This window comes from Euprymna scolopes, chromosome 31 (genome assembly GCF_053919585.1).
Source record: "Euprymna scolopes isolate OS-2025 chromosome 31, ASM5391958v1, whole genome shotgun sequence".
In the NCBI taxonomy this organism is placed as follows: domain Eukaryota; kingdom Metazoa; phylum Mollusca; class Cephalopoda; order Sepiida; family Sepiolidae; genus Euprymna; species Euprymna scolopes.
The window spans coordinates 86,271,873-86,291,240 of record NC_136512.1 but is presented as its reverse complement, the minus strand read 5'-3'; the positions used below and the strand labels follow the sequence as shown (position 1 = coordinate 86,291,240).

The following is a 19,368-nucleotide window of genomic DNA, read 5'->3' as shown; positions in this document are numbered from 1 at the left end:
GGAATATGATCTTTCATGACAGGTACATACATCATAATGATCTTTCAGTGTTTTTTATCTTTTAATATAGCAGGAATTTTGGACAACCACCCATTCTTTAGAGAAAGTCAACAGAACTGAAGGAATTTTTGTTGAAGACATTTATTAGCCGTCATGAAGCAAAGATAAAAAAAAAAACCTATCAAATGGTTTCCTTCATCCTTTAGGGATAAATGTGTTATTTTATTTTTTTTATTTTTTATATATAATAGTGCTTAGATTGCAATTCAAGCAGAACTTATTCTTCATTCTTTGGCAAAAGAATTAATATGGCTGAGATAGGAAACCATGCATGCAAACGACATAAAAAATGCTGGGGGGGGGGCTAACGCACTTTTGGCGGCGGCAAAGAAGCAGCACAAAGTTAAACCATCCGAGGCATAAACTATAATAAATCTTCACATCAAGTCATCCAGTTGATCTACTGGTGGGATCCATGCTTAGAAATGTAGCTAGTTTTTAGTTTATTGGGGAGGGGGCCGGTGTACATTTCCATCATTTAATGAGCATAAGAAGGGAACTGTGAAAAGCTTCACCAAACTCTTTGTAACCATGAGCAGTAGCCTTGCGTTTGTTTTTTTTTTTGTTTTTTTTTAATAATCACCACACATTCAGCCCTTGTGGAGAGGCAGGTAAATAGAGAGCTTAAAAATAAAAAAAAAACAATAGAGGATTGATGTGGTAATCCCTTATAGGTTCTGAAACGGCTGAGCTTATCTTTTGCAAATTTCACACAATTCTAATTTGTATGTCTGGCAGTGTTCTTAGATATGTTTTGTACAGAAATTAATCCGATAAATAGCGAAAGTCGAAAAATCCGATCCTAAAAAGTCTTTATTTCTCATAATAAACAATATTTTACGTTACACTGGCAAGGGAGATAATAAAATCTCAAAAAATAATTTCTTCTTTAAAAAAAAAAAAAAATTTGATATCTGGAAATCTAGCTCAGTGGTAGTGCATTCGACTACAAATCGAATGATCTCTTGTTCAAGCCCAGTTGTACCTCACCATTATATTTCAATTTTTTTCTTATTAATGAATTCAATTTACGATAAAAGATGTACCATTTAAAAAAAACACCATAAATCATTTCTTCGTTTGCTTATCTTAAAACTAATCATTAATCAGAAGTGACTTTCCAAGACATTTATCGTCAAGCCCAACTTTCAACTGACATGTTTTTTAAATTTTATTTTACTTTTGGGGGGAAATTAGTCTACCGGACAAATTATTCCTCCTAATATATAATAATCAACAGATGGTTGATTCTATAATAATACATACGCAATCTGCATAAATTAAAATATCATGTTTAAACGTATTGTAAGACCGGGCAACGCCGCACGTCCAGCTAGTAATATATTTAACATTAAGCATCTGGACAAAAAGCCTTTTCCAAGGTATACAACATCAAGAATAGAAAATTAACGATGTCCATTAAACCGAAAGTGTTCAATGCCCGTCACGACATATGGTATCAAAACATGAGCATGTAATATTTAGTGATGGGACGATTCTAATACTTTTCCCAATTCCGATACAATTACAGATTCCAGTTTTTTTTATAAATCACTAAATATTTAGCTATAAACTTGTTTTTTTTTTTATAAATCACTAAATATTTAGCTATAAAGTTGTTGTTTTTTTCGCCAGTTATCATAAAAACATGTGTTAAATGTGAAGATATTTAAATGTAAAAATAAAAATATACTCGTGAGGGGTGATCTATAGATTTTGATTTTACTGATTGGTTAAAATCAATAAATATTGATTATTTTAACATTACTATCACCAACGTTACATTTTGCTTTAAAGAAATTCAAATAAATATGACAATTTAAAGAATCGTTTTTGGCATCGGAAATAGGCACAAAATTTTCCGATACCCCAAAAAGTTCCCATTTTTCAGATTCCTGATTCGGATTAATCGTTCCAACACTAGAAATGATGCAATGATAGAAAAGCTGAGTGACGCGATATGCTCATTACGCAGGCCATCCGGCTATATGTGCAAGAAAAAGACGCCTGTTAACGACTAAAGACAAATGAGAATGTCACCTTTCGAAATCTAGACGAGAGATGGACATTTGTAATGAATGAATTCCGAGAGAATAGGAAAAACAAATGGGAATGCCAAAAATCACGTAGGGAGAGGACCTGGGTCATAAGTGTTCACGCCTAAGGATAGAACAAGATAGAAGTAAATGAGGGAAGAGTTCTTCCTCCAGGAATAATATTCCCAATATTCCCGTCTCCCTCGATAATGTTGTTGAACTCAGCTTCAAAAGTTTTTAACATCTTGGACGATTGAATAAAAAGGCAAAGATTTATTGGTGTCCATACTTTTTATTTTTTTTTTTAATTTCTATTCATTTGGGTATGTTGCAAAAATGACCAATTAATGTAAAGTTTTTTTGTTTGTTTTTTTACCATGCCGTTCGTTTGGTTTCATTCTTTCTCTATTTGCATTTTGTGCAGTTTAAATTGTTTGCATCATATTTGTATGCATAACTGAAAACCATCCGATACAAATAAACCCAAGCTCTGCGCATGAAACAGTGTGGCACTATATCGCAAGTGCCACGGTTTCTAACACACTCTACACCATGGCCGAGTGGTGATTTGGCCATGAACGTAGAGACACAAAGAAATGCATTTCCAGAATTCCCTTTCTAGATCGCCCTCTTTCTGCACGGACCGTCATGAGGTGAGCACGAATATTTCTGTCTCTCTGTAAGGAGGGGGGCACCTCCTCTCTCAACACTAGTTAGGGTAGATTAGTTAGTTTTGAAAAGCCTACTGCCTAGGTTTAATTGTAAAAATTAATTATGTGTATATTGTATGGCAATATATTTTTTGTAAAATAAATAGTTACGATTATACAATATATATTACAATTGTGTCACGTGTCGTTTATTTGTGTCTGCCATAAATGCCTTTATTAAAGAACGAGGCGGTCATGAAGAAAAGGAAGATTCCAACCCGAATGTCACCAGGAATCAAGACGTTTCCTGGGAGAAGGAGCCACACAGCCACATCCAACATCTCAGGTATACTTTTCTTCTTAAAGACCCTAATGACTGGCCATCTTCACGAGACCACTTCTAAGACATTTAGTATAACACGTGTGTCGGTCATACACCAGTGACCGGCTGATCATGTTATAACAGTACGACAAAAGTTTGGAAGCTTTCAAATGGCATTAACCGTTCCATGCATGCTATTGCTGCTGGATAACAAATAGAAAAGTTATTCTAAATTATCACAAATTTTTATTTGACCAATGACATTGGGTTTTCTGAGAGAGACATCAGGAACTGCATTTTACCTCCGTTATTAACTGTTACAGCCTTTCTTGGAAGTCTTTGCACAGTTCTGGAAGGTTCACACTTCCAGGCTTTGCCTTTTCTCTTTAGGGAATGGGGTTAGTTTATTGCTAATCGCTTGAGGTGCCTCTGTCAGGAAATGTCTACGGGGCTGCACATATCTTTTGCAAGGTCAGACTGCTCCTTCTCTGGAGCGCTGACTTTTGAATATCACTTTCTGACTCTTGAGTCACATCTTTTCGCAGTGGGACAGAAACGCAGTAAAGGTACATGGTTTTATGAGCACGTTAGATTAGATACAAGCGAATCATGTTAACATAAGAATTTGTTTCTTCCATTGAACATAGTTTAAAGTATAGATTTTTATGTCCAAGGTAAAATAATCTAGTATAATATCCTAACCATAGAATACGGCATTATTCTAAGACAAGCATCTTTATATTATGCTTGTGCCTTCCTTATGCTTTGAAAAAGGCCAACTTCATGAAATTTTGCCTTAAAAAAAAAAAAAAAAAAAAAAAAAAAAATGGCCAATCTGGCAACCCTGACCAAGAATATGAGAGTGACCACCCTTTCATGTAGCCTCATTTTTTAATATCATAATATATGATCGTTGTTGTAGTAGTGTGGTTGGTTGGTTGGTTGTTTTTGTTTTACGGCATATCAACCCTTTTCGGGTTATTTAATGCCGAATCCAAAGATTTTGAAGAAAAATTTTTTAATAGAATATATTTGTTGTTTTCAAGTCGGTTTCTATTTAACCCATAGTTGGGACCCTAACAGGTACTACCACTCCGGGTCAGAGTGGACCTGGGAGCAATGGTAATTAAAGGGTGGCTCCACACTCCCTAAAGCCCGCAAGCTGGGGCCTCACCACTGGATATAGTTTAAGGTCATATCCAGGACCTGTAGTAGTGTGAGAACGGAACTTGTAATTTTGATGTGCAGCGGTTCTACAAAGAAAAAAGTTACTAAATCGTTACATAAAAAAGGGAACATCCAAAATACACATGGAAATAAAAAGAACATTGTTTGCCCAGAGGTGCTGGACAGAAGGAATAAAAGATTATCTCTAACAATGAGATTTCATTATTTGCATTGAACTATGTAGCATAATATTACTTTTTGAGTATTTATTGGTACTTATTAATTCATTTTATTTGGTTCAGTTTTAGGTTTAAGATAAAATAGACACTGTTTTCAAAAATACTAATAAACTTATATTTACTGTGTGTGTTATTGGATTTTCTGTTTGAAAAACTAATTTTTTGCACGATCCAGAAAAATATCAGCTTTATTAAAACATGTTTATTGATTAAATATATTTCTCATTCTGCGGAATTTCCACAGGTCCTGCTAGTAATAAATGAGCAAGTTTGAAATGCATTTCTCCACAACAACAACAACAACAAATAAGAAAGTTGTGATAAATAGGGCTAGGGAGAAGAGCATATTCTTTTCCTAATTTTGATTCTCGGGTATATATCAATTGATATCTTATGTTTTTATATAGTGATATGGTTCTCGGTTGATTAATTGTGTCTGTGTCGGATATATACTCAAGAGTCAAAACAATGAAAAGAATATGCTGTTGTCATAGCACTATGTCATCACAAATTTTGTGTTGTCATAGCACTATGTCATCACAAATTTAGATTTGTTTTTTGTGAATTGGGTACATTGGAGCTGCGTTTTGCCTACATTATTAAGTGTTTTCAGGCTTTTTTGGAAGTCAGCTCAACTTGGAGGCACGTGGTCTAAAAACAAGTTTGATGAAGTAGATATTATTTGTACAAGACAAGCATAACAAATAAATAAGTGGGAAACGTATCGAAGCAGAATAACGAACGGATTACTGTGTGCAAATATCAGTCACGTTCCAGTGGTCAACCACGTTAACCGATAACTATGTTAAATACATATCTGGAAATTAAAATGGGAGGGAGATGGTAAAACATGTTGACTAAATGGTTGAGTTACTTCAAAGAAAAGACATTTCTTTTTTATATAATTCATTTAAAAAAAAAAAGTTTTTATTTATAAAAACCATCCTTTTGACTAATAGCAAAATATATAAAACGAAATACAAGTTTATCGGTTGCAATAAAATGCAGAGAAGTAACAGTAAGCTTCAGTTTGTGTCTATCTTCTATACCTCTGCATTGTATTGACTCTTATAAACCTAAATTTACCTTATATACACACTAAACAATGCTTCAAGAAAACTACATTAACCTCTTATTGTATCATATGGTATTTATTATGACACAAGGTCCGACGGTAGGTGATCAAAAAGCCAGTATCTAAAAAGAGCATTTTGGCCTGCAAAACAATGTCTGAGCAGCCCTGTCTGGTAGGAACGACTAGATCATAAACTAACCTTTTCTTTGGAGGCTTGATAATTTATACAATTTAGAGGTTGATGGTTCAATCCAGACTACAGACGATAATAACCAAGAATAGTAAAGATTTCTACCAGATCATGGCTGCTGGAATAGGAACAATCTACTCACGAATTAAAGGGTTTGGTTTGAACTTCTGTTTAGGCTGCAGAGTTCAGAAATATGCATTTGAAGAAGGTCAGGGTTACATTAATGAAAACGTAAAACTTAGTTTGCATTTGATTTGTTGGGATTAAATAAACCGTGCGTTTTGCTAGTTGAGACATTTGCAATTAAAAAGTCATATTCCACACAGCAAGTAACATGAAACTCATTTAATGATCAACGATTCAAACTTTTCAAGGTTACATTATGCTTTTATAGCAGAGGGAATGGGCAAGCACAAATGCCAACTGTAGAATATTGACAGATTAATGAGCTCGAATTATCACAACATATAAAGTTATCTTGTAGATTTTTTTTAAAGTCAGACCCAAATAGCAATATGTGTGATATATCAATACCCAATTCAAATCATCTTATTTTTCCATCCCCTCAACCATTATGTTACCAAGAGGAATATATTTTATTCCACAATAGTTCTTTCTAAAAAAGAAAGAAGCTCCGCTCATGGAATCTACACTTGGATTCCATGAGCAGAGCTTCTTTCTTTAAAGTGCACGACTGTGGAACTCTCTTCCGATTGCCTGTTTTCCAACTTGGGTGTCTTCAAGTCCAACATAAACAAATTCCTGACTTAAGACACTTTATCAGATCTCCAATACTATCCCATTGATTACTGTACACGCAATAACCCTTATCCCTGAGTGGCTTCCAGGCCTTGATAAGTGGTGGCCTCCATGTAAAGAATAAAAAAAATTATTCCTGATAAAACATTTAACGGTCGATACTTTCTCCTTCTTTCATCATAACGAAAGGGAAGTAAGAAATGTTTTATTAACTCCTCGAAAAAATTAAAAATTCTCAGCAAATCATTAAGTATGTTACAGTGCCATTTTTTTTTTTTTTTTAAATAGCATTTTCAAGTTAAATTCAAGCTCTATAATATATTTTTATCAGGTTGTTAGGTGAAAGTACAGAATAATTGCAAAACACCCTCCCCATGTTAAGAATGGCTTCTTAAATAACATTTCAGCACGGCAACATAAGTGCATACATACAGAAATCTTTTATGCTATTTACATCCAAAAAATTACATAGTTAAAACATCGTAATATAGTGAGTTAGATTCATTCATTTGAGGACCGTTATCTTCATAGTTTTTGTTTCACGACGTTTCGGCCAACTATTCCTCTGGACTTCATCAGGTGGTTAATCGTGACAGGATAGGGATTCTGAGTCTTGACTGTATCCTCAGTAATTACTGCCTTGTATAGTTGTTGTTGTTTCACCACGTTTTGGTTAATTAATCCTCTGGCCGGCTTTGGGTAGGATTGAAACCGCTATCTTCAGACAATGCTCACTGGTAATACATGCATTAATTACTGGGCATACGGTTAAGAGATTCAGCATTTTTATCCTGTCGCGGTTGATCATCTGACGAAGGCCAGAGGAATAGTTGGCCGAAACGTGGTGGAACAATAACAACAATGAAGATGAGGATAACAGTCTGCAAAAAAAATATACAAATTACTCATCTCAAAGGATTCCAATGAAAAAATAATAATCGGCCCGACCGTCAATTAAGCTCCAACCCCTATCCCATCACTGCAATGTTGCATGTCTGTCTTTTTACAAATATTTTAATGGCATGTGCTTTGATGAACTCGTCGTTGCCCTTATGCCCTCTCAACAAAACCCACTTAGCAACAAAATCTCACCCCTTCCCTGTTGAGGTCCCTAAATGCAAGAAAACTTAACTTTAATAGTTTCTTCCCTCGAACAACTAAACTTTGGAATCCCCTTCCTGTTACCTGCTTCCCTGACTGTACTGATATGCAGAAATATAACATAAATGAACATCTTGCCAATCTTTCCTCGGATTGGCTCGATGTAGTTGTTCCTTACATTCAAGTTGCAATATGCCCTGTTAAAATTACATTTGACTTTCTGTATGTCAGTGCAATCAGGGACGCCATTTAAAAGATAAATTTTTATCGAAATTATTAAAATGTTAATACTAATCTATGTGAATAAATTAAAAAGCTTTTGTGAAATGACTTTTTTTTTAAACTAGCAGGGTGACCCGACGTTGCCTCGGATTGAATGATTATCAACAAATGTTTAACTCATTTTTTATTGCCATTGAAATAGAGATATTTATACATAACGACTTGAATTAAAGTTTAAAATGCAAAAGTCAAGTATCATGCTTTAATTGTGCTCTAAACAAAACATTTCAAACGCGTCCCTGTCATAATAAAGAACCTACTATAGAACATATATGCCTGGCATAGCTGCTAGTGTAGTGATAACAGCTTGAATTTAAGTGTAAAAAGAAAAAGATAAAAACTGCTCTAAACAGAAACATTCATTTCGAACCCGCCTATATCATATCAAAGAACCTACTGTTGATTTTATATGTTGGACCTTTCGGCTTGTGTGGTAATAAAACTTCTCAAATGCACTTGTGATGTTAGGCTGTAAAACTATTGGTCAAAATAGTTTGTTCCTTTTTTCATTGGATTATTTCGATTATCGATACTTATTGAAGATATTCCAACAAAACTTATCTAAGAACACTGCCAGACATATAAAGTACCTTTGTGTAAAACTTCATAAGAACTGACCGAGCCGTTTTCGAATCCACAAGGAACAAACTCACAGATAAAGTTCCTTTTATATAATAGAAGATTAATGTTTCAAATTTGTTGAATTTATTAAATTCAAATATTTGGGCTACTGGATGACAGGTGCACTACTGAAGTGGCATAGCCGAAGCATAAGTCACATTCAAGAGATTGTCATCAATCATGACTAACAGAAACATTAAAATCAGACACCAAATTCAGAATACACCGGACGTATGTATTGTCTGTTCTATTATACGGTTGTGAGTGCTGGACTAATAACACAAGGAAGAGACTAGAGGCAACCGAAATTTGGTTCCCGAAGAGAATTTTGAAGATATGCTAGACAGAAAAGCAAACAAACCAAGATGTATCAAAGGGCAAACACAAAGGTTTCTAATAAAAAATAGTACGAAAAAGACAAACGAGATTCATGGAGCATGTCTACAGAAAAAGCGGAATAGAACAGATTAGTTTGACGGGAAAGATCGTGGGTAGAAGCAGAGAACAACAGCAAGAAACACGTTGATAGTCTGAACACCTGGGCAACATCAAAAATGATGAGCAACAATGAATTCATGAATATTTCGAGAGAGAGAAGGAGAGCCATAGTCGTCAATACAGAACGTTTAAATGAAATGTTTCAAATATTTCAAGTAGTTAACTTCGAAGCGATAAAAAGCTTTCTTAGAACTGCACGCCTGTGGAACTGTTTTCCGTTTGCCTGCTTTCCAGCTGACTACAATATGGTTGTCTTCAAGTCCAACGTAAACAAGTTTTTTGATGAGCCGTTCCACTTAAGTTAACAAATTTACCGAATTTCCATTACTAACGATTACTATATTGTCCAACTAACTACTGTACCCTCTTAACCCTTATCTTCGAGTGGCCTCTGGGCCTTGATAAGTGGCGATGCCTATGTAAAAAAAAAAAAAAAAAAAAAAAAAAAAAGAGCTAGAGTCTAATATAAATAAAAGCTGAATTTATTAAAATGTTATACTATGGTCCGCAAAACCAGGCCGACAATATCTTTGCCTCATATCAAATTTTATAAGCTGACTTGGCATCATTCAGCAACAATCTCATTTACTTACATTATTTGAGAAGACCATTTTCCATCGGAAAACCTAAAATCTTAGTTAGGTGATTGAGAGCAGTTTTTGCTCTCCTCGAACCATTCATGCTTTTTTTTTTTCTGTGGATCTTAACTGCTTACATAATGTTACCATGCACACTTGACATCACAAATAGTGATGGATGACGTCACAAAGCGACCATTCATCCTTTATGACATCATATATCTTGAAGTATCTATTATCGTAGGGAGGTCTTTAGTTCACTCCCACTGCAAAAACGTTGACACCAGCGTCGGAGAGTGGTATTGAGAAGTCAGTGACCCTGAGGAGGTGACACCGACCTGAAAAAAGTGCCTAAATTTGAAAAAGTTTGAAATTGGATTTGAAAAAGTTTGAAATTGGATTTGAAAAAGTTTGAAATTGGATTTGAAAAAGTTTGAAATTGGATTTGAAAAAGTTTGAAATTGGATTTGAAAAAGTTTGAAATTGGATTTGAAAAAGTTTGAAATTGGATTTGAAAAAGTTTGAAATTGGATTTGAAAAAGTTTGAAATTGGATTTGAAAAAGTTTGAAATTGGATTTGAAAAAGTTTGAAATTGAATTTGAAAAAGTTTGAAATTGAATTTGAAAAAGTTTGAAATTGAATTTGAAAAAGTTTGAAATTGAATTTGAAAAAGTTTGAAATTGAATTTGAAAGGTTTGAATAAAAACATTTACTTTCATCATGACTAATGTTTGTGAAAAATAAACATTCAAGGAGTGGTTGAGAAAAGTGCGGACAAACGAATGGGAGTGAATTACTAGGTCCAATCTCTCCTTTGCCGGTGGGGTAGGGGGGGGTCAACAAGGTTTGCTTAAATGAAAAATGCTGTCTCAATACACACACACACAAATATATAAACTAGAAGATGTACCCGGCGTTGCCCGGTATTAAACGTAATGTTAAATTCCTTTAAAAGAAAAATGAAGGAAAGAAAATGAGACGTGCATGCAAATATGTCTTTTTTTCCTAAACAGTTCACTTCCTGTAAGTAAAAAAAAAAAATACTCTAGCCGAGATCGAAACCAACACCTAAAGACGAGTCAAGTACGAAAACCATTATACCAGCTTGCCTTAATCTTTACAAAATGTTTAAAAAAAAAAAAAAAAAAAAAATCTGATGACCTTCGGCCCAAGTACCAAGTTATCAATTTTGCCCCCTTAGCAGCCTCTTTTTCCAGATGAAAACCGATTAAAAAGTTTTCTGAATACCCGATATACCAAATTTCAAGTCTGTAGATCGAAAATTCGTTGAGTATATAGGTTGAGAAGTGTCCTCACATACACATTCTCACTTTTATAGATATATAGATATATCTGAGAGGGAAGGTGCCAGTTTTGTTTGAAATGACGACAAAAGAGGTAGAAAAAAAAAAGTCACCATAAGAAACCGCGAACACCTGAGAAAATAAAAGTGTAGAGATGACTTTTAAACTTCCAATGTCCATAAAACTTCAGGAATTAATTTCAAAATCAGCCAATCAATATCTTTGCCCTTTATTTCTTTGAATTGTTTTCAATTCAAATGCTAATTCAGCATTATTCCTTATTTTATCAACAAATAATAACGATGGCTTATTAAGTTATTTCTAGCCAGTGAGGATCGAGGACAGGTGTTGCATGGAAAGAAAATGTTATATGAATGTTAAAGGCAGGCTTAGATCTGGGTAAGCTCAGAGGAAAATTAAATCTAGATATTATAAGTAAATGTGTGCAGAGCAAAAGACGATGTTATGGTCTAACATTCACGGGAAATATGAACTGGAACAAATACATTGAGGACATTGCGAAGGCTACTGCAAAGAAGGGTTTTTTTGGGTTTTTTTTTTTTTTTACATGGTGGTCACCACTTATCAAGGCCCGGAAGCCACTCAGGGATAAGGGTTATTGCAAGTACAGTACGTTAGTGTGGAGATTTGATGAAGTGTTTACTTAAGGGGGCGGTTCATTAGTAATTTGTTAACGTTGGACTTGAACACATCCAGGTTGTAGTCAGGTGGGAAGCAGCAGACGGTGGGTTCCCTTTATTGCGCTAAAAGCTGACTCACACCTGAGAGTATCCTGTATCCCTACAAGGCCACCATTCGCCTATGCATGAAATATTGGTGCCACATCTGGGCTGGTGCATCTACCACTAACCCCTCTCCCTCTTGGATAGGGTTCAAAAAGGAGCCTTTAATAGGTCCCACTTTGTCAACTAAGCTCCAACCCCTGCCCTATTGCCGCAATGTTGCATCTGTGCCTGTTTTACAAATATTTTAATGGAATGTGCTCTGATGAACTCGTTGCACTTGTGCCCCCGCATCATACATATGCCCGACAAACCCACTTAGCAACAAAATCACACCCCTTCACTGTTCAGGTCCCTCAATGCCAAAAAGCTTTCTATTCTAATAGTTTCTTCCCTTGAACAGCTAGATTTTGGAATTCCCTTCCTGCTACCTGCTTCCCTAACTGTACTGATATGCAGATGTTTAAATATGATGCAAGCCACCATCTTGGTAATCTTTCCTAGGTATGGTCCCAAATAGTAGCCCCTTACATCAAGGGGTGATATGCCTTGTTAGGGGTGAACATGTGTACAAAAATTAACAAGTAAAGTATGCCTAGTACACAGTGAACGAGGCATAAAAAAAATAACTAAGTTCAGCACCCCCCCCCCATTTAGCCTGAAAAGTTCCCAAGGGATGTCAAACTCCGGTGAAAATGAACAAACGGTGCAGTTTTAGGCCTTAACAACTGAGTTCTGCACCATGCAAAAAAAGAAATGACTAAGTCCTTCATTTGCCCCCCCCCCACACCATTTAGTCCCAAAAATCCCCAAGGCCTTAACATATTTAAATTTTAGTTCAGCATCATGCAAAACTGCTAAATAGACATACACAGAAAATTTTGGACAAATATAGTAAAATACTCCCAAAAATGGAGTATTTTTATTACCCCTAAAAGAGCCCCTGGGGCACACCGAAGAGTTATCGCAAAGTATAGACAAGCAAAATTATATAGAAATCAGTTAGTTACAACTTTTCAGAAAGTTTTATAAAAATCCAAGGCATCCATTTTTTTTTTTTTTTTTTACTAAGAACAAAAGTGTCAATTTTAGCCATTTTAACCCGAAAGGCACCCCTAGTGAGGCAAATGGAGTTTTCCTGGAAAATCTGTTCTGTTACTTTTTTACTCATATCATGTTTAATATTTGTGCAAAATTTCCAAAAAATTCAAGGCGCCGTTATTGAGCAAACGGACAAGGGTGAATTTACAGGTCCACCCTCCTTTTGTCGGAGGGACCAAAAAATGGCCATAGAATAGATGAGAATTCATAAATTAACATTGTAGTCGGGTTCAATAGGAGGCAGTAAAAAATGGACTTGAGAGAACAAGATAAAGTCATGTTCTAAAAACCTGGTCAAAAGAGGATAATCAGATCCATAAAAGGAAGCCTGGTCAATACTAAAATGAGTGACCATTTAAGAATTCCAGGCACTGTACATGCTCTCCGCTTATCTCGGCATTGTTTCCAGTCATCCTGGACTTTTCCTTGCCACTGGACTGAAGCAGTGCCGATTCAGGAGAGGTCTGGTTGAGGATTGTGCAAACTTTGCTTCAAAATTTCACATGTAGCTACCCTTACAGGGAATATCCATTGTCTTTCGAGACTGAACAGAGGCTTCCACTTCAAGAGGAAGCAATTAATTTGATGATGACAAAATAGCAGGCAATGTTTTTAAGTTCTTATCAGAAGATAAGATTTTTAACTGGAAACATTCAACCAGATTTACGCCTAAAACTCGGGCAATCTGAGGCCATTTGGACTTCGTCAGTCAACAGGGTTTAAAGCTTGACTTTAATTGAAAATAAAATCAAAATAAAATGGACAACCTTTTAATGGAGCATTGAAAGTTTGTTTGTTTTTTTTTGTTTTTTTCTATGCTAACAACATCCGGTCTATGAAGCCACAGTGGTGTTGATTCATTAATCATATCCGGTTACAAGTTGACCAGTTAATTCTATTGCTTGAAAATAGATTTTTTTTTTCATTCACTCATATTTAAAAAAGATCTAAACGCGTTGCTATTTCAAGATTACATGTTCAGTTATCTTCTAATTATTTATATTGGATTTGAAGGCTACCATGTTGTATTCAAACGGAAAGCAGGCCATCGAAAAAGTGTTCCACGGGTAGGCCGTTTTGGGAAAGAAACTTTGTTTATGGAATCTGTGTTTAGATTTAGGCAAGGATTAGAGACCGGAGCGTATATAGTGGGTGTAGCTAGTCAAGAGTTTTTTAAGTGAAAGTTTGGCAAGGGTGAGGCATAGATTGGAGTTCAGTCGAGCATTTGCCATGAAAATAACGATAGAGCAGAGGCTCGCAACGTCTCTTCTGCGTGACAGAGGTGTACACGCCATTAAGAAATTAAATTTTATGATCACTTACAAAAAAAAAAAAAATACAAGAATAAAATTGGATTTTCTGAAACGCGTGTACACATGAAATATTATTGAGTGTTAAGTTTTAGGGCATGATTACAAAATATTAACGATGTCGAATTTTGTATTTTCCTGAATTTTTTTTTATTTTATTTTTTTTTTTACATAGGTCTTACCACTTATCAAGGCTGATAGGCCATTCAAGGATAAGGGTTAAAGAGTGTACAGTAGTCAAAAGGACAATATAGTAATCGATAGTAATGGAAGTTCGGTAAATTTGTTAACTTAAGTGGAACGGCTCATCAGAAACTTGTTCACGTTGGACTTGAAGACAACCATATTATAGACAGCTGGAAAGCAGGAAAACGGAAGACAATTCCACAGGCGTGCAGTTCTAAGAAAGAAGCTTTGTTCATGGAATCTATGTTTAGGTTTAGGCACAGATAAAGAGTGGGGGGGGGGATTATTGATAGTGTTTACAGCTAGACGAGTGTTTCTTGTGAAAGTTTGGCGAGGGGGGGGACCATAGATTGAAGCTCAGTGGAACACTTTCCATGAAAATAATGATAAAGGAGAGACAAACTCGCAACATCTCTTCTGTGAGATAGAGGTTGCAGCGAAGAGAAAAGGACATCTCCCATCAGGCCACCAAGTCTATTTTGAACCCTATCAAGGCAAGACGAGTCTTTTCTAGCAGCTCCTGCCCATATGTGGCAACAGTATTCCATCCTTGGACTTATCTGGCTCTTATATAGATAGAGAATTGCATCAGCAGTGAGATATCTACTGGATCGATAGAAGGATCCGACCATTAAGATGCGTGTGCGTGTGTGTGCGCAATTCAGTGTTACACGAAATAGGAGTGCTCGATTACTAGTGCAAGAACATATTAGTCAATACATTATTCTGAACATCCATTGGTATGTTAATGAATCAGTTTTTTTTGTTTTGTTTTTTTACAAGACTCAAAAGCCATTTTAAGAGAAGAGTTAATGAGTGTAGAATGGTCACACAGACAACAGCATAGTGATCGTTAATGATGAAGAAATTAGAAATTCACTACTTAAGGAATCTGCTCAACAAGAACTTGTTTACATTAGACTTGAAAACGACTATGTTGTAGTCAGCTGGAACAGAGTACCACAGACGGGAAGTTCTAGGAAAGAATCTTTGTTCATGGAATTTGTGGTTAGATTAAGGCACAGATAGAATAGGGAAATTGTTGATAGTGGTTTTAGCAAGACGAGCGTTTTGTGATAGAGTGGTGTCGGGGGAGGTGGTGAATTTTCAGCGCTTCCATGAAACCAAAAGGTACCTAAAAAAATAATTTTATATGTTATAGCGTATGTAGGTCATTCACACAGGCTTTTTCAGTGTATTATGGTTAGGGTTGTGACAACAGCATATTCTTTTCATTGTTTTGACTCTTGAGTATATATCCGTTAACATCTTATGTTTTTATATAGACGGATGTGATTCTTGGTTGATTACGTATTCTTTTTGTTTTTTTTTTCTTCCTTTTAAAGATTTTAATGCTGGGTATGGGGCAGCCAAACCAGCTGCCAACATTGATCCTCGCTGTTCCCTTAAGTGCAATTGTCTGGATCTCTTTTGCACTTTGGTTCACCAGGAATATTAGTTAGGTAGGACTTCAGATCTGTATCGGATAATATATGTTATATGAAAAGAATATTCTGTTGTCATAGCCCTAATTATGATGCATCAGTGTGGCGAGAAACTACTGCTTAAGCTGGTATTTGAGACGAGATCGTTTTGTCAGCAGTAGATGTCATTTTATCCTAATGCTGTTGTCTATTAATAAAAGGGAAGCTTTATAATTGTCATGTTTATACAAATTATCTTAAACGACTTTTAAATCGAAGAACTACGCAGTATGCACCAAAGACTGGTGAAGGGGGAAAAAAAATTTTTTTTTTTTTTTTTAATTTTTTCTTTAAAAATTTCTAAAGGAGAGTTAAACGGCTATATGAATATGAATTTCTTTTTGTAGATAATTGAAAAAAAAAAAATTTAAGATTGCCGCAAATAATCGTTTAAAATAAAATTATGTTCATTCAAAATTAATTTCAAAGCAATTTGTTAAATCAAACTTTAAAAAGCTTGAATTTCATTTTTTTTTTTTTTTCCAATTATTAAAAATTATAAAATTAAAACCTTGAATTTTCTCGTTTATGGGTCCCTGCCTACTATCCTACCTGCCCCATCACCTAAGCATAAAATGGAAAATATGAGCAGATCAATGGAAGACATTTAGTTGTTGCCAAGAATATGAAGAAAAGATGGAATTGGTAAAGATTCAGCTGCAGATGATTTTCAAGGATTTGAAAAACGCGGGAGAGGAGGAAGCAATCTGTATTAATTGATATTAAAAAAAAAAATCCAGATAAAAATAAAAAAAAATAAACGTGGTTGTCGTAGGAGATGCGAAAATCAGTCAAGTGTTTTAATTCTCTTTCATCCTCCAGTCTGCCAAAAGGAATCATTTTCAAACTTCATGGTTTGCCATTTCTTTAGAACTATGTGTATCCTTCCACAGCAGTAAGATGTGACAAGTCGGGAAATTGGGATTTGAAAAGTCAATGCCCTAGAGAAAGAACATACTGACTAAAAATGCCTGGACAACCTCATCAACATTCCCTAGTAGGGGTGCTTGGGGTGATTAGCAATAAACTAACCCATCTATAATATAAATTTCACCTGTCTGTTTAAATGTATGTATGCTTGTTTGTTTGTATGTATGTTTGTTCGCACGCATGTTTGTTTGAATGTATGCATGTTTGTATGCTTGCTTGCTTGTTTAAATGTATGCATGTTTGCATGCATGTATGTTCGCACGCATGTTTGTTTGAATGTTTGTATATATGTTTGTATGCATGTTTGTATATATGTTTGTATGCATGTTTGCATGCTTGCTTGCTTGTTTGCATATATGTATGTCTGCCTAAAACTTTCGACAGAGGCGACAGATTTTCACAAGATCGGTATCGTGTTGAAGCTCGACCCTTCGGACGACAAATATCAAAAAATTGGCTAAAAACATTAATTCCTTCACCTTCAACTGGGCACTTTTCTACAGGGAGGGGTTGCTTTTTTCGCTGATATTTTCAAAAGTCATCCCTCTTTTCGATTGACTAGCCTTAATTTAAACCTTCGTCACTTCCGGTTTGGCAATGGATGTAACAGCAAAGACATCACATTTTTTTTCTTCCTTCGCGATACGGATTCGAGCCTGCCTGCCTACTACCACTTTTTTTTTTTTTTCTCAACACACAACTCTAAACACCCAGGCAATACCGGGCACCCAGACTAGTTCTCAATAAGTGAGAAGGCAAATCCTGGGAGGGTGAACCTTCTAGAACCGCACAGGATCATAATTCAACCAACAGAGAACAAACAACCTCAACAATGGTCTAGTGGCCTAGACTGCTGGATTTAGCATCCCAAGTAAAACACACCTTCCATGAAATATATGGCTCATCTAGGAAAGCTAAAATTGTATTTTCTTTTCCAAGCATAATTTTTCTAATTAGCAGTAATTCGCAATTAACCCACCAAGTAACCTTTTTTTTTTTTTCATTTTTGCATCTTTTTTACAAAGTCACGACTTATCAAGGCCCAGAGGCCTCTTGAGGATAAGGGTTAATGGGTAGTCAATGGAAAAAAATGTAGCAATCAGTAGTGGAAATTTGGTAAATTGGATTACTTAAGGGGATGCTTCATCAATAACTTGTTTACATTGGACTTGAAGACAACCATATTGTAGTCAGAAAGCAAGAAAATAAAACAGAGTTCCACATGCAGTTCCAAGAAAGAAGCTTTGTTCATGGAATCTAGGTTAAGGTTTAGGCACAGATAAAGAGTGGAGGAAATTATTGATAGTGGTTTCAGAAAGACGAGTGTTTTTCGTGAAAGTCAGGCCAGTTTCTGTCAACAAATCTTTGTTTGACCGTCTGTTCTTATGTCACTGTTCATAAATATCAGTATAGTCCATTATAAACAAAAGAAAATATCAGCACAAGTAATAATACTATTTAGCCTATAGCTGGAAAGTCGAAGATAGAGAAAGGAAGGTGGTAGAACACAGCTGGCGGAAAGAGAGTAATTTTGGATTTTATTTTTTATTTTTCTGAATTTTACTGGGTTTACATACATTCAAGCAATCTCATCTGAACTCTTCGGATGATTCAGGGGGCCACATTCTTCTAGTATATTCTGAAACTACATGACTAGGAAGTTCCCTTCTCCCTTTTAAACAGCGAAGATCTCAAAGAATGTTTAGTTAAAAAATATTTAAGAAAAAATGATGAGGCAGTAAGAAAAATAGCCAACAATAGAAGGGGACAACGAATCTATTGTACTCCCTATATGGGATGGCGTCTTGATAGTTGGTTGTTCGTTTTTCTAAGTGGTCATATAGCAAAAACAAAAAAAAAATCTCAGATGAAAAATGGTTATAGACAGTTCCAGTGACCAGCTGAGAATGACATCTGGGTTTTTCAGTAGAAAACATATTTAGGTAACGAGCAGTTTGGGTGCATTATATTGGTATAGACCCAGGGAATGAAGGGAGGTAAGTCTTAGAAGTTTCAATTTGATCAAAGGGAATACACATCATGAGGTCTGTATGTGCCTCATATCCATAAAACATTTGACTTTATGACTTAAAAATCATAGAAATTTAAACATAGAAATGTTAGGGGTCCAGGGTTTGGAGCAAGAGTGTGCAGGTAATGTCATTGGTCGAGCTGAGTCTGAAGGGCGAGGGATCAAGATTATAAATTTATTGAAATTCATTTAAATAAATTTTACTTTATTTGTACCCCCCCCCTCACACACTTCCATTAAAACTGAATGTTGTAAAAAATAAAAAAAAAATATGGTGTTACAGATTGTGCATATATGATCCTCATCCAATTCTTGGCAACATAGGATCACACACACAGACTTTTTTGTCCCGTTAAAAAGTTATAACCCATCGACTCAGAAAAAGTGCTTTATGCCTAATTGATGGTTGTATATGGTTAAATTTGTGTTCATTTTTGCATTAATACTAATCCCTATTAATCCTTATTTCTGAGGGAAGTGAGGGCATGTCAAACAATTTCGAATCAACAGTTTAAAACCAGCTTCTGTTTTTTTTTTTTTTTTTTTTTTTACTTTTTCTATGAACAAAAAATATCTTCTGCCTACTCAGACTATACGGACCAGTAAAGTAAATTCATTGCTCTCAGCTGCGGGTTACCTTGTAATTAATTCACTTGGTGAGCACCAATTATATCAAAATCCAGACAAAACATGCACAAT

The 19,368-nt window shown here is 35.3% G+C and overlaps 1 protein-coding gene across 9 annotated transcripts in view; it reads right to left on the bottom strand.

Moving 5' to 3' along the window:
• The window catches only part of LOC145255836 (alpha-actinin, sarcomeric-like), a 260,402-nt gene that overhangs the window by 168,248 nt on the left and 72,786 nt on the right, over positions 1-19,368 (bottom strand). Inside the window, exon 1 of one of the 9 annotated variants that reach the window (XM_080114567.1) lies at positions 9,594-9,710. The exons of the other annotated variants lie outside the window; for them this stretch is intronic. Within the exon in view, the coding sequence (XP_079970693.1) occupies positions 9,594-9,611 (18 nt within the window). The 5' untranslated portion in view covers positions 9,612-9,710. Of the gene's footprint in view, positions 1-9,593; positions 9,711-19,368 lie in introns of those variants that run through there. 9 annotated transcript variants of the gene reach the window in all.